The sequence below is a fragment of the Gadus macrocephalus genome, chromosome 12 (genome assembly GCF_031168955.1).
Source record: "Gadus macrocephalus chromosome 12, ASM3116895v1".
NCBI lineage: Eukaryota > Metazoa > Chordata > Actinopteri > Gadiformes > Gadidae > Gadus > Gadus macrocephalus.
This window is the reverse complement of record NC_082393.1, coordinates 22122683-22147682: the sequence shown is the minus strand read 5'-3', so window position 1 is coordinate 22147682 and position 25000 is coordinate 22122683. Positions and strand designations below refer to the sequence as shown.

Sequence of the window (25000 nt, the reverse complement as noted above, 5' to 3'; positions counted from 1 at the left end):
CCTTTATGCCTCTGTAATGATTCATTAAATGATTCTCAAGCGGCACTTTATTGCAATTTGTGTGTGTCCTATCATTTATAATCCCAACACCACACAAAACGGTCCACTTCCATACACACACACACACCCCCCACAATACACAAGGATGGGAGTGAAAGTTGATAGACTCACATCCATGGACTTGACCACAGGCTGGCCCATCTCATGGCGGTAGTAGCCCACTCCATTCACCGTCATGTTTACCGTCAGTTTACCAGTCACTGGTTTCCCAAAGGTATACCTAGAACAACATTCCATTGTAAAACAGCATGCTGACTTATGCTGTGAAATAACATGCTGTTGTTAATCAATTCATCTATCCAAATGGCCTCTGTAGTATGGATTGAGATATTATTACATAGAGCTGTCATTTAAACGCGTTATTAACGGCGTTAACGCAAACCAATTTTAACGGCGTTAAAAAAATTATCGCGCGATTAACGCAATTATTTTAATTTTTTTTTTTTTTTTTTTTCCTTTGGCTCAAAACAAAGAAACAGTAGCCTGACTGCTCTGTTCAAATGAAATTTGTTCAAAGCAGTCGTTTAATTGCACTATAGGCTCTTTTTTTGTATCGTCCTGTTTTGATCAGTATATGCCAATGTTGTTATCAATAAAAAATCATTTGCACAAGGCAAGCCGATGCACTTCACCATGTTGATAAGAGAATTAAAATGAGAAGAATTATGGGACAAAAAAATCAAGGGATATTTAGCATAGAAAAAGAATTTGCGATTAATCGCGATTAATCATGAGTTAACTATGAAATGAATGCGATTAATCACGATTAAATATTTTAATCGCTTGACAGCTCTTTACATTATGACACGGTTCACAGATTGAAGTCCTAACTAAATAGTAAGAATGAAATCCTGTTGCATATTGACAGACAAGCGAGACACTCACCTGGCTCGGACCGTGGCCTGCTGACAGGTGTTGAGGTCATGAATGTAACTTGGTGGGTCGATCGCCAGCTCAAACTTCGGCATCACTGGATTGGACAGGTTGTTGGGACAGGAGGGCAATACAGAAGATGTCACAATCATTCCATTTTCTCACGTTGATGATTGAAAGAGGTAACAACGTTGTAGTCCATGTGCTGTGCGTTTGATCTCCATGTTTTAGTCCATGTGTTATTTCTCCCTTCCCATCTAAAGGACCACAATGGAAACAAGCCTTTGGGCTTTATTGTGTTTTTTTGTTTTTTATCCTTTTGAACACATCTGTTAATTGTTGTTCAATAAAGTTTTCAATCAATCAATCAATCAATGACAACTGGCAAAGAAAAATGGATCAAACAAAACAAATCAAAGCAACAATAGACTTTTTAAGCATTCATGCCAAAACTGTTAAAGTGAAATACACCACGTTGGAGTTTATGGCTAGGACTTTATGTCGGAGTCAAAGCCACTAAAACGTTCTGGCAGCCCCTTTGAATTTTTATCTTTGAGCAGGTGCTCACCATACTTCTGTACTTCAAAAGACTTGTTGTAGGTGTGGCCCTGCATCTCCACAAAGACCAGCCACTCTCCGAACACCGGCTGGTCTGACAGAGGGAAGCTCATGTTCACAACCCCTGTGAAGAGGGAGCGAAGTACACACACAAGAGGGACTTACGTCAAGGCATCAGGGCATTGGATAAGTCAGTGCACAGAAGGATGTTCTCATCCGACCTTATATGAAGCAATCATTCTTTTTTTTGGTATGTTTAGATTTATGTTTTGGAAGTGTTCCACTTCTATCAAATTATTCCATGCATCAAGCATCCGAATGTGCCATTTGCGTGGGAAAACCAGTGTAGAAAATGTGACTCACCACAGCATACTGATTTGAGGCTTTTCCACTGTACCATTCTAGATCCTCTTGGATCCTGCAAGATCAGATTAGCATATCAGGGGATTTCAGTTGACATTTCCCTTTTCGTGTTTAAAGGTTAAATCTGAGTTTTCCCAGCAGTAAGTAATGTTGGAGAACAGGATCTGAGAAGTAGGCTGTTGTGAAAGTACAGCCGCCCGGGGAAACGTAGCTGATCTTGACCCCAAGACCTTGCTTTTGACAGTGTTTCAATAGCTTTTTTTTATCTTTTCCTCTACTAATTACAAAGCGTTACCTGGTGCCTATCATTAGCCATAAGTAATGTGTCTGTTTCTTTCATTTGACCTAGCTTGTTTCATTGAAAGCCACCCGCCGGTCCCCAAAGGTTGTGAGAAACGTCCTGAGGGGAGAAGGTGATAAGGGAAAGAGAAAGTATAGGCAAATATACATTTTAGTTAAGAGAAGAGTATAGTATAGAATTTTTTTTAGAAAAGAAGAGTATACAAAAGAAGAGATTAGGAGAGAGGAACAGAGTCCAGGACAGAAGACAAAGGAAGTGAGGAAATAAAAAGGATAGCCGAAGAAGAGAAGGACAAGAGATGGCTTCATGTTGTTTATCCCGTCCCCTGAGGAGCGGCTTGTCACAGTGAAGGTGCACAGCCCACTGCAGGGCACTGCTCTGTAATCATCCAGCAGGGCTGGAGCCCAGACAGGCTCCTGTACCCCTCCTATGCCGGGGTGGCCTCGCACTGCCCCGCACTCACCACAACATACGCCTCCATCTGAAAAAAAATAACAAGACAGAGGATGAGAACAACGTTCCTCTTTGCCTCTTCTTTCACCTTGTCACCTTGTCACCTTCTCTACAGCTCAACAATCATCCGTCTGTGAAAGTTTGCGCTGCACTATCAATAAACGTTCTGTCTGCATGGTCGCTGTATGGTATAATTTCCAAGGGCCGTTGCTAGCATTCCATTAGAAATGATTCTGGGACCGCCTCTGTAAACAGGTTACTGTACAGGGCTGTGTGTTCCTGCTGGCCAAGTTTCCCTCCCTCTTTAATCTCGGCAGCAAAAACAAGCATTGATCAGGAGTTGCTGTGAAGTGTATTTTCATATTGTCTGGCTGCGCTTTAGAAGTAACACTTATCCTGATACATTTTACTTTGGGAATGGTGGAATTGAAAAAAAAATTAGCATTGATTGTTTGGCTGTTGATTGTCAACAATATATAGGATTTGCAATGCATATATGTATATATTATTTTATTTTTGTCACTCAAATTTTGCAATATGCTGTGTAGTTACCTTGTCGTTGACCGGCCTCAGGTCAGGGCTGACTGTGTACACATTTATGAACACTGGAAAGCAGAGGGAAAGGGTAACCACAAATCAGTATATTTAATGATGAAGACAACACCCAGTTACCCAAGACCTGGAATAAACAAATGATGAACATAACAGGGAATGCAGGCGTTGTATCTATCTACATTTCATGGCACACTGATTAAATATCTCTGCAAAACAAGTCCGATTTCTAAAGAGATTCTATCCAATATACTGTGTTAACCATCCATCTAGGGAGTGATGGGGGGGATGGAGACCTTTGTGTTTGGGTTTGTAGAAAGGCTTGTCGGTCTGGATGAACACGGCAGTGCCCTTGCTTTCCACTGTGACTGTGGTGTAGTTGTGGAAGACGTAGCCGCCCTCCTTCAGGTAGCGGTTTCCCCAGACCTTGAGATGGGCCTGGCCTCTCAGCCCGGGGGGAACCTGGGAGATAAACATGGAGACGGGTCAACCGAAGAGCTGCAGGGCTGGAAAGATCTGTGCACCAATATGGAAACACAAGAGGCCTGCCGTGATAGCAACACAACCACCAAGGTACTTTAAGGGATTCTTTTATAATTTTATGGGCTGAATAATTGTACAATTTGATCAAGTTTATATTTCAAATGTATTATTCAAGGGTGACCTGGTCCACCTAGACATAAGCCTGCCTGGTGATTACAAACACCTGCTTTAGTGGCTGGTTCAAAGGACAACAAATTTCCCATGAGCCAAGCGTTTGACTTAATTGCCCCTCTGATTCTACATTAAGATGTTTTGAACGGAAAGAGAGTCACACACCAATGGACCAAAAGCACTGGACTAGCAAAGAATACCAACCGATGAGACACAAGGGAGAAGGAGGGTGGAGGAGGAGAGGAGGCAAGAATTCGGGTTGTGCCTCACTACGTTGATCTATTCCAGTCTGTTGGGGCGTTGCACCATACATGCTCTTCCCCAGCTGTTGCATATTACATTGAAGCTGTTACCTTATTCCCAATGAATGTGCAGAGACAGCTGTTGCATCGCGCAAAAAAACGTTAGTGTTAACTTGCATCCTGCCCAAGGAATGCTCTCAAACGGACAGGGAGGGGGGCACACTCACTACTGTGCAGCTGTCACCACTAAAGACCGCTGTGCGTTTCAACGTCTCTGGAGAACCCAGCATGTCTCAAGAGTAATACCTATCCAATGAAAGGCAATCCATACCTTCAGTTGGATGGTGCCTTTGTCTGAAACAAAAACACAGAGAAGAGTCAACAGAGGACAGTCGCATGGATCCAGCATTTTGTACGTACAACCAGTCTTAGCCGATCAATGGAGCTGTAATGTAGAGACTAGAGTCTTGTCCAATGCCATGAAGCTAATGGGGTGGCACGGGTGTGCGTTTGTGTATGCGTGTTTGTGCATGCAAACACAGAGACAAACCATCGGTACTTGTACCATGTGCATGCCTGGCTTAAATGACATCAATTGAACATCAAAACAATATCGGCTCCCTTACGTCACCACTGTGTACGGAAAACAAACACAGAACCCACCAAACACAGTTCCATGGCTGTGGGCCACCGTCTCGCCTTTGACGGACAGCTGCACCTGCACACGTGTCTCCGCCTGGGCGTTGAACAGGGTCACACTCACGCTCTCCTCCGCACCCGCTCTGAAGACAGAGGGGGCCGCCACCAGGTACCCTCTGGGAGAGGGGGGGGGGGGAAGAGAGAGAGAGAGAGAGAGAGAGAGAGAGAGAGAGAGAGAGAGAGAGAGAGAGAGAGAGAGAGAGAGAGAGAGAGAGAGAGAGAGAGAGAGAGAGAGAGAGAGAGAGAGAGAGAGAGAGAGAGAGAGAGAGAGAGAGAGAGGAGAGAGAGAGAGAGAGAGAGAGAGAGAGAGAGAGAGAGAGAGAGAGAGAGAGAGAGAGAGATTACAGGGTGAAAGCAGGAGAGGAGAATGTGGAAATCAAGGAGACAGAAAGAGCAAAGGTATAATGTGGATTGAGGAGAGAAAAAAAGGGAGGGGGTGAATGAGAAAGGAGAAGTTTGACATAAGTGGGTGGAGGGGTGGGGATCAAAGAGAGGACAAGGGAAGTAGTTGATTAATACACAGGTTTCACGACTGCCTTAACTTTCAGCATCCTCAATGCCACCTCACCAATGGACACACACACACACACACACACACACACACACACACACACACACACACACACACACACACACACACACACACACACACACACACACACACACACACACACACACACACACACACACACACACACACACAGCATGCTTTAGTTATCACAGGGTTGCCCTTCTACCTGCTGGCCAGTGGGTTTTTCTGTTCTAATGTTCTCGTTGGGTGGTCTATCACCTCTCAAAGCCCCACTGAGACTGTTAAAAAGAAGCCACAACAAGAAACGACCCCCATGATTCCTCAGGGTCACTCTGAGCTTTAATTGAGAAAATGTGTCACACACCAAGCGCTGGGAGCAAATGTCAGCCTTTGATGCATGAAAACGTCCTGGAAAACTCTGGCTACCCATAAGGCAAGCATCAATACTAGAGTAATAGCTGAATTATTTTTGTCTGGTGCTGAAATGGCGCAATGAACGAAGTATAACAGTCCAGATTAGAGTTTGATTCACATTTGGTTAAGTACGTCTATGGCACCACACTGTCCATTACGCAGCCTGGGAGAAAGGACCCCTTTCATTGGCAATGCACTTTTGAATAGGTTGAAGGAGATGAAGTTTGTCCACACATCAAATAATCTGTATGTGATGAATTTGGAAACCCAATTCACGGCCAGTCTTCTGATCTTTTTTTTTTCTAACTAGCTTGGTTATTACAATCCTAAATGGCTCCAGGAATGTTGAAGAGAGCAGAAGTCAGTTTGACTGTACAGAAGGTAATACCATATTATCTTCGGTCTAGTCATAATACCACTTAACAATTACATTCAAAACATTATAATTAGGTCGGTTGGGTGTATGTGTCCACTCAGTCTTTCAAGGATGTCATCCAAGCAAGGGGTATGGGGAAAAACAAATGTCGACACGCTTCACAAAAGCATAAGATCACATCAGTAGATTCTCCAGGAAAACATGTTTTCATGTGGGGTCAGGTGGTTAGCATTACTGTACTTCATGAGGGGGAATTCATGAGAAAATCCCCTGGACTTTGAGCAGTGGAAGATAAAAAGAGCAAATTGACTGTGCGTTTGATCTACAACCGGTTGAAGCATCTCTTTGATGAGTCCGAGATCAGGTGCTTGCGGTGAACTGGCTTATTAATCACACGGATTTGTCTTGCAGTTTCTTAGATCCGAGTGCAGTTCGCTGACTTTTAGTAGCGAGTTCTTATTTCGAAATTACATTTCTTTAAAATGCTCTAGGGTTGGTTTAACAACTTCAGACAACTGCTATAAAGTGCACCTCTCCCACTGAACAATAAAGGGAACCTTATAGAATCATACGACTTCAAAGCCTAGATTTCAGATCTCTAGAACCACAATTAGCTCATCCATTGGTATGGTAGGCCTATAGTTGTCACATATATACATACATTATGTGACTTTAATGAATTGTACAGGCTGAAAACAACCATAATCAGCAATCATAATAATCATCTTTGTAATCTTAACGTTTAATAAAACTCAAATATAGTAGGCTACATGAAAAAGGTGCACACTTACTGTCTTTCCTGGCCATAACTTGTGTTCACGTTGCATATCAACAATATCCATGATAAACGCAAAGCTGTCCACGATACTCTTATCATGTTGGACCGAGATGTGCAGCTTTCTTGCAGCCTTCTGAAGAAGGTAGCTAAACCAACTCGATTTAAAAGTTAGGTCAAGCTCCGCCGCTCTGCCTACAGCGGTCTGTCCATTGCGGCTGCTTAGTGCGGTAGCGGTTCTAGATGTAACGTCCGAGCGCTACAACTAGCTAAATTGTATTCATCCCACTTTCGAAGTACGTCCCAATCGCTTCCGAGTTTTTTTTTTTTCTTCCGTTAGAGTAAAACACACACGGGCTTTCTTCGTTCACGTGCGTTCATCCATTCCGGGTGGCGTTCTCTCATATTTCACCATTAAAAAAAATACACGTTGCCTCCCACTTTCACTGTTGGCAATATTATGTAACGAATCCCACTTCTCTTTCACACTCGAGCTGTGGTTTGTCATCTCTTTGAAGCTCCGCTGGTTTGTGTCCAACAGCGAGTCAGAACCCGAGCGCCGCTATCACGCGCACTCGACATTCATTCACAATCTCCTCCTCTCCCTCGAGCCGTCGCCGCGGCACATCCGAAGCAACGAGGACTAGTCTGGAGGATCCGTTTGAATCTACTAATGAATAATTTCTGGAAATCGACATGTGAGATTTAGAATGATTCGTCTTTTTAATAAACATCGATTTATTGAGTCGCAATCCATAGCAAAAAGTAAGAAAGTCTTAAATGATGAATGCATTTATATTTTCAGTTCAGCGCGCCTGTTTGCTCTATAGCCGATGGCGCCCTCGTGTGGAAAATGAGATGTACATCCACGGTTCAAAATATCATTTTGTATAAAAGGTCATATTTATTGAAGTAGAATTGAGGTAACTTATTTATAATAATATAAAACGTAAATCGCTTTTTCAGCCACATTTAAAAAAACATGAATACATTTAAAACAACATTCACAGAGAATCAAAAACAATGCAATAATACTGAACAAATAGGCCTACGAAATGCAACACATTTATCAATAAAACAAATGACTGGCCTTTTTGACTCTTGGCTGGTTGAAGCCCCACTAGAGCACTTGAGATGCAAGGACCCAGTCTACTCCTGTTAACTTTAACCTGAAGATAAGTGCAGCAATTCCCTGAAGGGGCTCACAACGTCCCTACGCAATCTCCTTATTCACAGAGCCCTCGTGGATGATCCTCCCCAGCCTGGCGAGATCCCCCCGCTTCCCATCCACCACGTCGTGCTGGGCCGTGCAGCGCAGTCCCCCCGGCTCGGGCTCGCCGAAGCAGGTCTTGGAGAAGACCACCTGGTCGTCCTGGTGGACCTCCAGCTGGTGGGCCCGGCACAGCTGCCCGGCGTGGGCCACGTCCAGCGCCAGCAGCTTGGCCAGCCGGGGCAGCGGGAAGCGGCAGTTGCGACTGCTGAGGCCGTGGCTGTAGAGCAGCAGCAGGTCCCGGCGGACCGCCGCCATGTGCCGGTGGAGGGCGCAGCTCTGCAGGAAGCTCAGCCTCTGGGCCAGTCGGAGGAGGCGCACGGGGTTCCTCTCCGAGAAGGCCCGGTTGATGGACAGGGCCAGGGCGATGGCGGGGGAGGAGCGGAGCCGCTCGGGCAGCTCCAAGGTGTGCTGGAGGACCCGCGAGGACCCTGGGGGAGGGACACAGGGAGATTGGCCTGGGAGGCTGGAAGCTGTTCCCCCATTAGTGTTCCCCATTACACCAGCAAAACAATTGGCTTGATTGTGAAGACACAATAATTCAAACAAAAGATCCTTCCTTTCTTTAAATGGGAAGACCACCTAGCAGCTTAATTGAACCGAACTAGCACTAACCCACACCCACCTAGGTTGTAGAGCAGGCTGAGGGCCTGGAACTCCTCCCGGTTGCCGTGGGGACCGGGCTCGGTGTCGTAGCAGCGCAGCAGCCAGCTGAGGCTCTCCTGCAGGTGCGTGTCGTTGATGCGAGGGTCGTAGAGCCGCAGGGGCTCCCCGCACAGCCGGAAGGAGGCGTAGGCCAGGAGGCGCACCGTGCGCTCCAGGACGGCCCGGCTCTCCGGCCCGGCGGTGCGCTGGATGATCATGTCCTGCCTCACACTCCGCAGCCGGTCGAAGACGAAGTCGTACACCTGGGAACGGCCAGTCAGTAACAGGTGCTGTGTTAAGAACCATGGCGGCCATACAGGGTCAATGGTAATGTTGAGCATGGTAGAAACAGTGCTCAGCTGAGAGGAGGAGGGGGACACATTGTTTCTTACCATTGAGTATTTAGATATTTAGCTAACACTAATCCAAAGAGACTTAGAGTGAGTGACTACAGACACAATGAGTGAATACAGATACATAATGAGCCGGTAGGGGGTTACTAATCCTGCTTAAGGATCTCACAATGAGGACTGGACACCGAACCGTTCAGCTGGGAGACAAACAGTATAACCACTAGACTATCCTGCCAGCTTTCTTAGCATTGTCTTGATCAGTTGGAGCATTTCACAATACCCACCTCCTCCCATGTGTTGAATACGGACATGAAATATGTCCACTTGCCTCATTCCAAGATGTCTGACCAGGCATGGTGGCGATGTCATCTATTAGATAGCACACGGTCCTAAGCAGAACCGCCGGCGGACGGAGATCACTGGGCCGGGTCGAGTCCTTCCCGGCCGCAGGTCTGGAGTATTCTTTCACAGTACGCTTTGGGTCAGCCCTGGGACGCCGGCACCTTTCTCCGGCCCTTTTTTCTGTTCCTGCCAGGGTCTCGAAGTGGTGCAGTCGGTTCTGCGACTCCCGCTCTTGCAGCTCCCGGTTAGGGCACATGGACTGGCATGTTCCCCTGGGGGAACCTGGGCTTTCTGGGTCGGCCTTTTTCCCGGATTCTTCTTCTTTTCGCGCCCTCCACTCTGGTTGCTGTTCTCTGCTGCTCCATCTTTCCTGGGTCGGTCTCCCCCCACCTCTCCCTGCTGCCGAGGTCCTCTTTTGAGCATAAGAACTGCGGTTGAAAGAAAGTAGACATAAGTCAAAATGAAACATGGGAATGGATTTAATTTGAATCCCGCCATTTCTATCACACATTTCCTTGTTTCATATCCGTACAGGGTTTATTTTTATATATATTCAGATATACACATATTCAGCTATAATCCTGTAAAGTTCTTACCAGCTGGCAATGATTGCACACTGATTTGAGCAAAGCTAAAATTTGTATTCTTACTTCATGTGGACGCCTAGCTAAACCGGCGAAATAAATGACTCGTTAGAGAGGCTGTAGTTATCTTATAAGATTTGATTTTACCTTATTGTCAACTTAGAATTGATAGAATACTCACATAGGTCGAGGAACATTCCTGTTACTCATTGTCTCCTTGTATCTCCAATCGCAACTTTCCATGATAAGCACATTTGAAGACATTTGAAGGCAACGTTTTACAGAAATAACACGAATTGTTACATCGTCTATATGCTAGGTAAAGAATAAGCCTTCATGAAGAGAACATCGGTGATCCCATATTGCTCAAGAAAAGGACCTCGGCTTTCTTGACTTCTTTAACAGCCGTTTGTTGTTCAGCACACTTGTCGTCACATCCGGAATTTTTATTTCCGGTTTATTAGATATAGACGGGATATGCTGCGATGTTTATGTTCACATATAGACCAATTTTCATTTAAATAAATGTTAAGATGTTGAGCTCAACGTAGTACAATTAGACGAAATCAAAACATTTGATAAGAAAAGCGCAGTCTGCCATTGCGCATTAATATTTTCGAAATGTAATGGATGTTCATTTAGTTGCGTAATGAAGCCAATGACAGAGACAAAAATACAATGACGTTTATTTATTAAATATTTATTTGGCAATAATGTACATTATTTTTTTCATATGATTGAAAACATTAACAGGTCATTTGGATAACATTTTATACTAGGTCATGTGGTATTTAGGTTAGGGTTCGGGGCAGTAGAGCTCCCGTGTCCTGGTTGGGCCAAGCTGGTGCTCCTCAAAGGCCTGCTGGGTTTTAATGTTATAGAGGCTGACCTGGGAGGACAGCTCCTGCAGCTCTGAGAAGGTCCTGGAAGCGTAGGAAGGAAAATAGATTAGTAGTAGAAAAGCAAACCCATCTTCAAACCTGACAACTTAAGGCTTTGTTATGGTTCCACATTGACGCAACGCAATGACCACATAATCGCTCGACGCATTTGTGAGACTGTTTTGGATCTGTGTCGGGTTTACGTTAGCAGAACAATCACAGCCTTTGCTGCTATGTCGCCTCAACACACAAGGTTACACTTTTTGGGAGCCGCACATCAGGCCCTTGCGGTGGACGCAAGGAGGGTCCGCAAGGACGTCATGGGTCTGCAAACCCCCTTGTGTTGCGTCAACGTGGAACCATAACTAAGCCTTTAGTTGAGAAGGCTTAGATTCCATAACCTAAATCAATGAAGCACTGAATAAATTCAACATGTAGTTAACTTGTGGATAAGATCAGCAACTTCAGCATGGGCCATAAATTACATCCCATCCAATATAAAGCAGGAACAAAGCGCAGATCCGTTGAAAGAAAACCATCCTGCCCTCCACACATTTTGTCTGTGTCCTTGACTAATGCGGACATTTCCGACTTATCAACGGACTCCATGTCGGCTCCCTTACACAAATATCTGCTGGGTGATGTCCTTGGAAGCCGCTTTTATGTCTCTGAGGCACTCCACTGCAGAGCTGCTATCGTGCAGATCTGTGGCTGTGCAATCCACCAGCACCTTCTCACTCTTCTCCAGGCACGCCTCGCTTTTATCTGCACGAAATACAACGGAATCATAAATCATTGGTATTTAGTACGAAAAATACACAACACAAAGAATACAACTTTGATAAACACAATTTGGATTTAGAAATCAACAGCACCACTTTCTGAGTTTTCTATGGGTGAATTAAAGGGGACATATTATACCACCAGGTGTGACTGTGATTAGCCTTCCAAGCCGTTTTGAAAATCTGCCCCATATGACATCACTAGTGGGTGTGTCCACCTAGATGTGTGCTGGATAGATCATTCTACCAACCTACCCAGTGGACTGAAGTAAACGTTGCTCATCTACCCAGCACAGATCTAGGTGGACACGCCCACTAGTGATGTCATATGGGGCAGATTTTCGAAACAGCTTGTAAGGCTAATCATACTCACACCTGGTGGCATAATATGTCCCCTTTAAGTAAATAATTTGGTTTCTTAGGGTTGTTGATGGAGGAGCATCATCTAGTGTTGCAATTAAGGAGTGCTACTTACTTATTTTAGCTTCACGGTTTCAGGTTTTGCATTCTAGTAGAGACACATAATACTACTAAAATTCCATTATTCCAATTCTGCTGCTCATGAGATATTGATTTCTTTATATTTTATTGATTGTAATATTTTACACAATTTATGTATCTCATTTTTTTTTTAAAGTCTTCCAGAGTCAACTGATTGGCCGGGATTGTTGGCCATCCTGAGGTCACTGTTTTCAAAATGGAGCCATTCCAGATGTGTTGATGTGACGATGTGTACAAAAGCAAAACAAACAGCAGATGAGCAGCCCAGCTAACTCACGGGGGGTACTCACCCAAGAAGACCCTCCCGTCTCCTTCAATGTAGCAATTCTTCACAGGCAGCTCGTGCCTGGTGGTGTCAATGGCCCTGGCGAAGGTTCGGTAGTCCTCTTTGAACTTCTGGGCTTCTTCTACCAACGGAGTCAATGCAGCAATCTGACAGAATAGACCAGACAATAATTTACAATGCCATTAAAAAACATAAGACACACCTGTACACGGACAAATCGATGCATTGCTTGTATTTTAGATTTGGCTGTATAATGCAGGCCTGATACCAACCATAAAAAAACAGTCTTTCGGAAAAAAAACACCAACGCTCCACCTCAAAACTCTCACATTGCAGTCACACATTTTGTTCATGCCTGCTTGGTGAAAATTAAAAACACTTTCATATCACCCAAATGAGAACATGTACTGACTTGCAAATCCAGTATCTCGTTCGTCTGCTTATTCCTCTCCTGAAGAAGGTACTTGCGTTTCTTCTCTTGGACTTCATTGTACAGTCTCTCCTCCTCCTCCATCACATGCAGCAGCCGAGCCTCAGCCTCCTCCTTCAGCTTCGCTGTATTGTGGTCCATCTGGATGACACAATGCACAGGAGCGGAAATATATGTTGCAAAAAGGTTTGAAACAATCTAATGTTGAAAAGAGTGCAGACGAAAAAGACAAAAAATAATAAGAATCTATGATAGGTTTAAAGCACCGTCAGAAACAATTATCATAAGAATAACAGTAACAAATGGATATGTAGCCCTGGCACTCACAGTTCATTGATTTGTGAGAGAAAAACCTACGTTTAGGTTTTTGTGGCCGTGAGGTAGGCCAATATGAATGTTTGTTGTACCTTGGCTGTGAGATAGACCAATAGGACTGTTTTTTCTCAGGTGTGAGGTCGGCCAATAGGAATGTTTTTTTGTACCTTGGCTGTGAGATAGACCAATAGGAATGTTTTTTCTCAGCTGTGAGGTCAGCCAATAGGATTGTTTGTTGTACCTTGGCTGTGATGTAGGCCAACAAGAAGGTCTGCATCTCGATGGCCGTCTTGTTCTTTTCACTCGTTCTCTCGTGTTTGACTGCATTTTGCATCACAAGGGTGTCTGTTCCAATAAAAATATACACATGAGGAGCTACAGGGGAGACACACGTTTAAACATTGATCAAAACATGTATTCATTTGAAAAAGTTCACCATTAATGACGGAAACATCAAAATCTGGGAAAACTCTCGGTCCATCTGCGAAGGTGGATTGCAGGGCACTTTTTTCCAATAGGGAAGGTTCGAGAAGAGTGGACATGAAAGCTGAAAACAAACATCGCGACAGAATGTAATCAAATCTCCTAAGGTATACAACATGGTCTTGTCACTGGGATAGATTCTTAGATTTCCAACCAGGTCGGCATTTATTGAATTTGTCCAAGAGGACATGCTTTTTACTACTTAAAAGATCCAAACAGAAGAATCAGGAAAGCAACTATGAGAAACATCCAATGAATATAATTGATCAAACTGATAAAAGATTTGCGTCATCAGTCATACAATAATACAGTATGATATTAGTTCTTGGGCTTAAGGATGCACTCACGAGTTGGAGCGGCCATCGGGGCAGCCAAACGTCTAGGAGGAGTGGCCACCCTCGGTTTTGCAAAACCAGGTTTAGGGGAGGAGGGACGTGGTGGCATGGCGACTGGCTCATTGGTCCTTGAGTTGCTTGAGTTACTCTGTTGACAAGCACAGCAAGGGGACAGTAAGGTTAGGTATAGATAAAAACAGAATACTAGCCCTTGGTCTTAATTCCTTTTGCAACTCTGAATATGAATACTTAAATTGGGCCAAACAGCAATTTTTGGAATGTATGCTTTTATTGTTTAACATTATTCAGAAGCTTTTATCCAAAACTTTTTATAAGATTTTGAGAAATCAATGAATTTAAATATACGTGATTGGGTAAACATTCGGACACATCGCATAAAAAACATATACACAGATCATATACATGAGAAGAGAAATTAAGAACGCAGTGCAGTACCTTTGAAAGAGAAGGCTTATCAACAGGCTGCATATAACGTGACTTGACAGTTGTCCCACTGGCTGGAAGGACAAAACATACACTGTCAGATTCCTCAAAACACATTCACAAAATAATAAGGTTATGAAGCCATAATACAGTTTGGTTGAACCCAGAATCTTTAACCGTTAGCGGTATTCTGTTCACTTACATTTTACGCTTTTCGTCCCTGTTCCACTGTTGTTGGCCTTGACATTTTCACCTTTAGAGCTGAACACAGTGTAGGGAATTTCGTTAATTAAGTAGTACACTTTGGCTTTTAACCGTAGTTACACTTTACAACAAAAAATATTGAACACTCCCACTTGTGATCTCACTAAGGCAGAGGGAAGGGCAGATTTTGAAAGGGCATGTAATGAATAATCAGACTCACACCTGGTGATAACATAGGGGCCCTTTCATACAACTAGTAATGGGTGGCGCTGCGATGCGCGCAGTTATAGCGAGGCTAGATGGGTGCGCGGGTGTGAGCGCTCTCATTGGCAACACGACCAACTTAAGTTCCAATGAAGACACACTGCTTTGATCATACCACAAAAAAATTGTTGGATGAAAAAGTTTTAATGAAATTGCTCCGCAAAACTAACGCTATTCAAGAGAATGCGAAGCAATGCAATACTCTGGATGATGGATCTCCACAGGAAAGAAAATCGTATTAATTTATTACCCAATTAACAGCCTATTCATAGTAGTTGGAGGAGGAGGTAGAGCTTTTCGATACAGGAGGAACGCGAAGAGTTTTTTCGTGAGGGAAAAGATACCCAAACATGTTACCATTTATTTAAAGTGAGTGTATCTGTTCAAATTATTGAACACAGATGGATGGTACGTAACAAAGTGCATGCCATATCTGCAACAAAACGAATAATAAAGGAGCACCAACAAATGAAAAAGTTACTGACACCAGTGTCAGCCGTAGACAATGTTAGTCGGGTCTTGAACCGTTACCTTGCTTCGAGAATTGTCGATAAAAAACATACATAAACATACAGGCGACTTTTGGGGTAAATAGGTTTAATCATGTGAACCCTATCATCCTATCTACTGACCTTTTAGTATCAGTAGATGCCTTGCCAAAACTATTTGGTGCCATTGTTTTTCTTCTGGACGCCATCGTTACTTCAACTAAACCGCCCGTACGTCGTATATATGGTCCGGCAAAAAAAAGCAAGCTAACTTTGGTTCCTCATGAAATTCACTCACTTTAACATCTTATTCTTTGGTTTTTATAAGCGGCAAATTATCATATATGTGTCTGTCCAGGAAAGACTTAGATGAAATCTATAATTTACTATTATAATGCGTACTTTTCGACTAAATTGTAAATCAAATAACACCGCTGCGTTATTGTTTGTGTTTATCAATATAAAACATTAAATAAAACGTTATACTTTATACTATACATCTGTAAACTATTAAGGTTATATTTGTTTAATACAGAAAAAGGACGTTTCATATCCCCTTATGGAGCAATGCTGAATGCAACTCATATAGTTACCACTAGAGGGATAGAAGACGTAGTGTTCCCCATAATGACTCCCTATATCGTTTATTGCTAAACACTTGACAACATAAACCTGAATGTAGATTTATTAAGACTAAGCAGGAAATATTTTCAAGATTAAATTATAGGAAGTCTTCAGGCTCCAGCCCCCACCGTACCTTAAGTGTGTGTGTGTGTGTGTGTGTGTGTGTGTGTGTGTGTGTGTGTGTGTGTGTGTGTGTGTGTGTGTGTGTGTGTGTGTGTGTGTGTGTGTGTGGGTGTGTGTGCGCGTGCGTGTGTGTGTGTGTGTGTGTGGGGCTAGGTGAATGCTCTTACCAGTGGTTTACTGGTCATTTGTGTGTGTTAGTCTTCAGGAACATAATGGGTGCTGATCCCACCTGTCTGAGCTGGGCTTGAAGCACATTGGAGACAATAGGGCCATCCAGGGTGTGGGACACAGGAGCAAATACTGACCAGTGACATCCAGCCTCAGCCACCAGCCGCAAGCCTCAACCAACAGCCACCAGCCTCAGCCACCAGCCTCAGCCACCAGCCACCAGCCACCAGCAACTTTCACTTTCCATTAGTTGATAAAAGACAGACAGACTGACGAAGAAGAGAGAGAGAGAGAGAGAGAGAGAGAGAGAGAGAGAGAGAGAGAGAGAGAGAGAGAGAGAGAGAGAGAGAGAGAGAGAGAGAGAGAGAGAGAGAGACTGACCAGCAGATGGACAGACAGAAAGACGGAGAGAGAGAGAGAGATAGAGAGAGAGAGAGAGAGAGAGAGAGAGAGAGAGAGAGAGAGAGAGAGAGAGAGAGAGAGAGAGAGAGTGAAAGACATATGGACAGAGAGAGAGAGAGAGAGAGAGAGAGAGAGAGAGAGAGAGAGAGAGATACAGAGAGAGAGAGGGGCAAGTGCTGGATAGACAGAAAGACAGATTGAAAGAGAGAAAAACCAACAGATGGATGGACAGACAGACGAGACGGCGGGACAGAGACAGACAGATATACAGATATCTGTCTGACAAACAGATCGATATATTAAAGGTGGAGCTCACATAAAATATAAACTGTGTTGTGTGGCTACTGGCTACATATTTGACAGTGGCAAATTGTAACAAACTGTTACAGAACAGCATCTGTAACAGTAAATATTAACTCAAAACATGAATGACATTTACATGGATCTCTGACAAGGATTCATCATGGTCTAGATTGTAACTAAAAAAAAGTTTGGAAAGAAAGAGTCAGCGTTATTGAACAGTTAATTGGAATGGAATATACACATGAATGATGAAGACCGGCTTGACGCTTTTTGCTTTTTGCTGACCTTTTCCACCCATTATGTTTCACAATTAAGGTTGAATATAAAGGCTTGGCTCAAACCAAATCTTCTATGCAAATGAACGTGTGTGTGTGTGTGTGTGTGTGTGTGTGTGTGTGTGTGTGTGTGTGTGTGTGTGTGTGTGTGTGTGTGTGTGTGTGTGTGTGTGTGTGTGTGTGTGTGTGTGTGTGTATGTATGTAGGCGCCTGTGTAAAGGCTGGACTTTACCACTGCTTCCCCGTTCTTTCTCTCTGTTATAAAGCTGCTACGTGTTTTCTCTTCTCTGGCTGTCTCATGCTGTCACTCATCGCCAAGTAATGCCAGGACCAATGAGGGGCCTAGCAGAATGTGGATCACAGGCACTGTGAGGGCACACACAAGAGAGGGACTAATTTAGATTAAATCAATAAAATCAGTATTAACGCTAACCCTAACCCTAATGATTACTACAAGGTCCGGGCACAAACAAAGCTGTGTAATTGTTTGTGACAGTTAATGGTTTAGGTAAATCAATAAATATACTATATATTATACTATCTTATTAATTACAATTGGACAGGGAGAAACAATCAAACTTCAACATGCATGACACACAAAGTTTGCTTCTAAGAGTGGGGATCCACCTCATTCTCTAATAACTTATATGGAGCGGCTGGAGAAATGAGTCTCAGACCCCTCTGAGCAGAGGAGAATGTGTGAAAAGTGCACGTTGAAAGACTGTGCACTGTGGGGAGACATGTAGCGGAGTGACTGAATGAGGGTCTTTGTGTTGTTGTGCAGTGGGTCTCTCCTCTCTCTTTCTCCTCCCGAAACTCTGACGTCTTTCGATGGCTGCGCCTGTGTCCACACTGATACTCTATGAAGTGTTATGCAGAATCAGCTTTCTAAACGAGATAACTTTACATTTCACACACACACTGTGTGCACTGTGTACATGTGGTCAAACATGTAATCAGATGTAACCACATCGAAAACGCACGTACACACACATGCATGTGCACGCACACACACACACACACACACACCACACCACACCACACCACACACACACACACACACACACACACACACACACACACACACACACACACACACACACACACACACACACACACACACACACACACACACACACACATACACATACACACACACACACACAAAGAAACAGACACCATTTTTTTTTTTACCGTATTACTCAACAGTCGTGTCTGGTCCACATAGCTCCCCAGGAATGCCTCAAATACACAACTATTCACTCCGTTTGAGGATCAACACTAAGTAGCATTTTCTGATTGGTCACTGCTTTCCACAATTATTATTATTTGATTATTAAGATAGCTTAAGTCTGAGACTTGTTCCAACCCTGACTCAATTTAAATCAAGGTTGAAAACGTTAATGTTGACCTTCAGTTTCTGCTTTTTAAGTTATTATTTTATTCAAAAGTATTTTGTGCATTTTAAGCCCTATTTTCCTGTCTGGATTATTTTAAAATCCAGTTGTTAAATTTCATTTCTGTACTCCTTTAAATCATGTTTATTTGATTGTGAGTCATGTTTTTATGTGAGGCACATAGAGTCTGGCTTGTGTAGGAAATGTGAAATGTGCTTAATAAATACATTTGACTTGATCTACACTGACTTATTAAATACGTACAACAAATTAGACATGTAGGATATTATTATTCATGTTGTTTCTTTCATTAGTATAAGAGCTGATCAATTATTAGCAAATATGTTTGTTTAGTCAATTGTTGAAATAGGATTAGCATGGGTCTTTAATGGCGCCTGCTGGGAGTCAGTATTAACAGCAGTCAGTCTGTCTCAAGCAGCATCAGGGGGTCCATCAAGGGCTGACCATCCAAGTTCCCAGAGAGAGATGACCAACTCATTCCTTTTGTTTGCTTGTGTCTTGGTGGCTCCATCTTTGAGCAGCCATGCCGAGCCCCACCCAGTCAAACCGGAGCTCCCTGAATTAAGTTATTAGGCTTTTCTTTGTTGACGGGTATTAGCACACCGTTAACGTAACTTCACACTCTTTGTGCTGCACTGGGCATTCTTGACGTCTTGAATAGATACGACGAAGTGAAGTTGAATAGTTGTTGTAACACAGAGGGAAAGGACTTTAATTTGAGCACACTTAACTAAAGTTGAAAGTGTGTGTTTTTCTGGCATTCTCCTGCTCTACTCAATAAATTGTACTCTTATTTGAATGTCTGTTTAAAAGTTCCCCACATTATTGTTGATGTTTATTTAAATTGTACATTTACTTAGGGTCCCTGTTGCTTCCTTAGAGGGCCCTGGGTTTTGTTCTCTTTAACCATTCGCTCACCCCTCACCTGCTAATGATTTAATCAGCCTGCTTATCTTAGAAGGAAGTGACCTCAGACAGGTCATTCCTACTGCATGCTTCACCCGGGGGTGGGGGTGGGGGGATTTCAGCCTGACCAAGGGTCGGACTCGGTAGGTGTTATGTGATGTCAATGTGAAACAAGGATGGGCTTGATAATTATATAACGATGGGTTTGATGTTTATATAACTGTACAATAAACATGTATCCCTTTAGCCACAACACACGCGTGAGGTTGAACCATCGAAGCAGACAGACAACATTGGAGTGTTTAATAACCATAGACAAGTGCACGATAGGTGCAGGGATTAGGAAGTCCTATGATGTGTAACACATACAATTAAAATGAATTTCTCTGTTTGTATCCTTGTAACTCAATGTTCCTCAAACACATGTATGATGTTGGTTAATTGTGTAATCTAATTAGCTCTAATAATTTTATAAGCATTGCTTATTATCTCATATACAAGGCAATTCGGATTACATCTTATTCATATTGTTATGTATACATTTGTAATTGTGACAATCAATGTCTAAAACACAATTTTCAGATTGTTCACAAATTCATCTCTAAATCTTTGATAGATCATAAACGTAGTGCAGAACCCATTTGTGTCCGTGTCCGTTAGTGTGTTTGTGTTTTTGCGAAGCTGAGAGCCACCCGCAACAGGCTAGGAGCGGGTGTGTGAGAACCCTGTGCTCTGCTTTAGCGGGGCAGCGTAGCGTGCAGTCCAGAAGCTAGCAGGGGGAGCCGGGCCATGGAGCCCGCTAATCCCTGGGTTTTCAGGAGCCCTGGCGCGTACTTGATGAGTCGGGGCAAGGAAGGGGCCTGCATGGCTCTCTCGCTCTCCCTTTGCTCCCTAACACTCATTCTGTTTCTCTCGATCACTATCTATCCATCTATCCCCCCCCCCCCCACCTCCCACCCCCCCCCCCCCTACCCCCTTCTTTTATTATCTCTCTCTTTTTCACACAGCTCTCCCCCTCTCCTAGCATCCCCTGGAGCAACTTTGCAAATGACTGGATTCCAAGTGTTTACTCAGCAATACTCTGTGCAACCATCTCTCTCTTTCTCTATCCCAATTCATCTCTCTTTGTCTCTCTCTCTCTGTTTCCCCCTCTTCTGTTTCTGTGACTCGTCAAATGAGGAGAGGGGAATCAGACATGAAGTGTGTTTTCAAACAGATGCGGCCAAACCAGGGCTCCATGCCCGCCAAAAGATGAGTCTTGCTCTGGGACTTGACACTTCCCCGAAATGAGGCGTGATGATGCACTTTGTGTGCCTTGTCTGTTTTGTAGAGCGAGAACCATCACTCACACACAAACAACTTTAACACATTTAGGAATGTGTTGCTAGTAGCAATGAGGAAAGATACATTTACAAACTTTCATTTTGCAACTCATTGTGCTTTTCAGAACCATCATTTCAGGATAAAATATTAATACTGAACCGACGGCAAAATAATAGAGCGACATTTTGATGCAACATTTAAAGAGCTGAATGTTGAACACAGTAGTGAGGAAAGGATGCCTTATCACGTTTCTTGAGAAAGAAACCAAAAGGATGTCAAAGCCACAGCAAGTCCCACATGAAATAAAAACATAAGATGTTGGTTATTATGAGTGTAAGCAGGACTTAAATGATAAAGGACCATAACCTTTCGTTTTACACAAAAACAGAACAGACCACAGAACACATTTACAAGGACAAACAATGAATCGGATGATGGCTAGCATTAAATCAAGAGTAGCCAAGGATTTCTTTGCCAAGATCAGACAAACACAACAACAGCCTGGCTTGGGGGTTTGCCAAGGTAAATGATATGAAATATTGGTCAAGGCATATAAGGATTGAGGACGGTGTGGGAGGGAGGTTACTTGTAACTATGTGCTGTAAGATTGCAACAAGCTATGATAGTTTAGTCTATCTATCAATACCTTGATGCAATCTGAATTATTGTTGATTTCACATAGAGAATAAAAACATGGAGTTTGTGTACTGTGGGAAAAATATGTTCAGAAGCCTGGTCAGGCATTGTTTTGAACCTACAAATGCTAAAGCACATTTGTAAAGCACTTTTCAGAGCTGTGGCCACTTGAAGCACATAACAACAGCGATATATTGTTTCACTTCTTATGACAAATTTACCTATCGTAAGTCGCTTTGGATAAAAGCGTCTGCTAAATGCCCTAAATGTAAATGTAACAATTATTGCCTCACATTCACCCATTCATTCACACGTTCATATACACCAACGGCGGTGTAAACCATGCAAGGCAACAGCCAATTTGTCGGAAGCCGTTGGGTTAAGATGTCTTCGACAACTCAACACTCAGCAGTGATGAGCAGGGAATCAAACCAGCAACCTTCCCGTTGCCAGACTGAGCCACTGCTGCCCCATATGTGTATTCAATTCATGTGTGTGAGCCAGTAGTCAAATATGTTGGGAACAGTGTGTGCGTGTGTGTTTGTGTGTGTGCCTGTGCATTCGCATGTGTATGTGTGTGTGTGTGTGTGAGAAGAGAGAGAGAGAGAGAGAGAGAGAGAGAGAGAGAGAGAGAGAGAGAGAGAGAGAGAGAGAGAGAGAGAGAGAGAGAGGGGGAGGGAGAGAGAGAGAGAGAGGGAGAGGGAGAGAGAGGGTGCTGAGCCATAGAGAAAGAGAGAGAGAGAGAGAGAGAGAGAGAGAGAGAGAGAGAGAGAGAGAGAGAGAGAGAGAGAGAGAGAGAGAGAGAGGGGAAGGGGGGGAGAGAGTTAGAGGAGCATGGAGGTAAAGGGAGATTTGGCCCGGGGATTAGCGAGAGGCTGCAGGCCCCAGGGCAGTGCGACATGTTTCCTGGCCAGAGCCCCTTTTTGTCCTGGCTGACCTGGCAGCTCTGGGGGCAGACCCCCATGGACACACCCCTGCTCCCACGCCTGTCTGAAGCTGTTAGCCACCGGCCGTGAGCGGCTAGCTGGGCTTAGTGTTGTCTGGACTGTGGCTGGAGTGGCTGGGTGACTGAGTGAGTGAGTGGATGAGTGAGTGACTGAGTGACTGAGTGTGTGTGTGTGTGTGTGTGTGTGTGTGTGTGTGTGTGTGTGTGTGTGTGTGTGTGTGTGTGTGTGTGTGTGTGTGTGTGCGTGCGTGCGTGCGTGCGTGCGTGCGTGCGTGCGTGCGTGCGTGCGTGCGTGCGTGCGTGCGTGCGTGCGTGCGTGTGTGTGTGTGTGTGTGGTGAAGGAGAGAAAAATGATTTTGGTTTATGCCTTGATTTCTCTCATTCATTTCATTACTACATTTTTAATCAGATATGGCTTAGTTTGTCAAAACTCTAATACAAGTCTCTGCTGGTGATGTTAGTTCAAAACAACAATCCGACTGATTGAACGAAGCACCGTAGCTCTGCATCACATAATGCATAACAGACGCAGGATGCGTTGACACATTGTTAGTGCGCGTTGTGCAACACATGACATTGTATAATATGTAGCCTTGTAATAATCGTCACCCCTTTTTACTATCACAATAATCATGGAGGAGCATGGCCGTGTGTGTGTGTGTGTGTGTGTGTGTGTGTGTGTGTGTGTGTGTGTGCGTGGGTGTTTGAACTGCTTGTCTACATAGCAGTTGTAGAGTGAGTGGTGTTTTGACTTCAAAATCCATTAGAAAACAATTCTCCTCTCTGGCCGCTCTGCTGTTTGATTATCAATCGCCAAAAATGAACATGAAGTGATGATATTGTCTTTTCTACCCCCAAAGGCTTTCTTAGCTCAATTGCTTGTTTTTAATGGCCGGTTATTATTTTTTGATTGCTGAAAGACTGTTGGTTTGGAGCAGAAGCACCAAAGCGTGTTGTTTCTGCCCAGGACCGAGAGAGAAAAAGTGAGCGAGAGATAGAGAGCGAGAGAGAGAGAGAGAGAGAGAGAGAGAGAGAGAGAGAGAGAGAGAGAGAGAGAGAGAGAGAGAGAGAGAGAGAGAGAGAGAGGGTAACATCTGGTAAAATAAATGTGTGTGTGTTGACCTGCTTGTGTGTATTCTTGTTTAGAGAGGAAGATGAGAGAAAGAAAAATGGTGTCAGACTAAATAATGCGCATGTCTGTAAAACATCAGGCGTGTATACATTTGAGGAAAACATATTACCAACTTGAATGCACTGAGGAACATCAAAATCAGTTGGCTCGGACACTTCAACAATAAAGTCTTAACATTTAATTTTTTACTTCCAGGACCACGATGTTGCCTCAATAGCTGCACGATTTAAAAAAGTCGCATGGCCGCAAGAGGGTAACAGATTCCCTCCCGGTCATTTGTCCGCGTGTGGCGTCATCATCACCCCCCCCCCCCCCCTCCCTCCCCCTTCCCCTCGCCCTTATAAAAATGTCAACGGCTCCCTCTCACCTGGATTTAGGCTGGCCACTCTCGACGCGGGGCATCCAGCTGACTTCACCTTTATGCCAGTGTGGCCAGAGGACTAAACTCACTGGCGTCTTCCGCTACATGAGACCGTAGGTCACGGGAGCATCGTCTAAGATAAATAAACAGTTTTAGAAGGAAGGTGAACACACAATTATTTTATGAATCTGGCAAATTATTCGTACTATTCGGGCATGTGCAACATGACGGCCGAGACGACACAGCACTCGCCGGTGGAGGCGTCCAGCCCTGTTGTCCTGTCCCCGAACGTCAGCCTGGACTCCCCGCTGCCTCCGCCGTCTGTGATGACACAGGCCCGGTCCAAAGACAACGTCCTCATCAAGTCTGAGCCCCGGGGACCAGTCCCAACACGGAAGACGGGACCGATTTGGGTCACAGCGAGGACCACCTGTCGACGACGGGCAGTCGCCGCCGGAAAAGGCCCGTTCAGAGGGGGAAGCCGCCCTACAGCTACATCGCTCTCATCGCTATGGCCATAGCCAACTCGTCGGAGAGGAAACTCACCCTGGGGGGCATCTATAAGTTCATCATGGAGCGCTTTCCCTTCTACAGAGAGAACTCCAAGAAGTGGCAGAACTCCATCCGCCACAACCTCACCCTCAACGACTGCTTTGTCAAGATCCCGCGGGAGCCAGGCCGGCCCGGGAAGGGCAACTACTGGACTCTAGATCCCGCCGCGGAGGACATGTTCGACAACGGCAGCTTCCTGAGGAGGAGGAAGAGGTTCAAGCGAACCGACGTGAGCACATACCCGGGATACATGCAGAGCACCAGCGCCTTCACGCCGACCCCCATGGGGAGGCCCTCGTACACTAACACCCTGTACCGGGTATCGGTTCCGGCTACGGGACCCAGCTCGCCACCTCTCCGCACCCGGCGATG

The 25000-nt window shown here is 44.3% G+C and overlaps 4 protein-coding genes across 4 annotated transcripts in view; 1 reads left to right on the top strand and 3 right to left on the bottom strand.

The window, feature by feature from the left end:
• cpamd8 (C3 and PZP like alpha-2-macroglobulin domain containing 8) overlaps positions 1 to 7350 on the bottom strand; it is a 40579-nt gene extending 33229 nt beyond the window's left edge. The window contains exons 1-10 of the mRNA XM_060067408.1: positions 6869 to 7350; positions 4720 to 4871; positions 4388 to 4410; positions 3457 to 3622; positions 3161 to 3213; positions 2619 to 2636; positions 1855 to 1909; positions 1502 to 1615; positions 946 to 1030; positions 172 to 280 (exon numbers count right to left, since the gene is read on the bottom strand). Coding sequence (XP_059923391.1) covers positions 172 to 280; positions 946 to 1030; positions 1502 to 1615; positions 1855 to 1909; positions 2619 to 2636; positions 3161 to 3213; positions 3457 to 3622; positions 4388 to 4410; positions 4720 to 4871; positions 6869 to 6954 — 861 coding nt within the window. The 5' untranslated portion in view covers positions 6955 to 7350. The remainder of the gene's footprint in view (positions 1 to 171; positions 281 to 945; positions 1031 to 1501; positions 1616 to 1854; positions 1910 to 2618; positions 2637 to 3160; positions 3214 to 3456; positions 3623 to 4387; positions 4411 to 4719; positions 4872 to 6868) is intronic.
• Positions 7351 to 7736: 386 nt separating this feature from the next.
• On the bottom strand, positions 7737 to 10495 carry sac3d1 (SAC3 domain containing 1). The gene is made up of 4 exons (XM_060067464.1): positions 10228 to 10495; positions 9449 to 9890; positions 8748 to 9030; positions 7737 to 8553 (listed from the first exon to the last, which is right to left on the bottom strand). The coding sequence occupies exons 1-4, from the start codon at positions 10308 to 10310 to the stop codon at positions 8066 to 8068; spliced, it is 1296 nt and encodes a 431-aa protein (XP_059923447.1). The 5' UTR covers positions 10311 to 10495; the 3' UTR covers positions 7737 to 8065.
• A 222-nt stretch (positions 10496 to 10717) lies between these two features.
• Positions 10718 to 15731, bottom strand: haus8 (HAUS augmin like complex subunit 8). The gene is made up of 10 exons (XM_060067471.1): positions 15604 to 15731; positions 14706 to 14764; positions 14516 to 14577; positions 14072 to 14207; positions 13678 to 13788; positions 13483 to 13586; positions 12909 to 13067; positions 12501 to 12642; positions 11551 to 11692; positions 10718 to 10969 (listed from the first exon to the last, which is right to left on the bottom strand). The coding sequence occupies exons 1-10, from the start codon at positions 15666 to 15668 to the stop codon at positions 10843 to 10845; spliced, it is 1107 nt and encodes a 368-aa protein (XP_059923454.1). The 5' UTR covers positions 15669 to 15731; the 3' UTR covers positions 10718 to 10842.
• An 8365-nt stretch (positions 15732 to 24096) lies between these two features.
• Positions 24097 to 25000, top strand: part of foxe3 (forkhead box E3) — a 4090-nt gene continuing 3186 nt past the window's right edge. The window contains 3 exon segments of the mRNA XM_060066289.1: positions 24097 to 24448; positions 24451 to 24942; positions 24945 to 24994. Coding sequence (XP_059922272.1) covers positions 24259 to 24448; positions 24451 to 24942; positions 24945 to 24994 — 732 coding nt within the window. The 5' untranslated portion in view covers positions 24097 to 24258.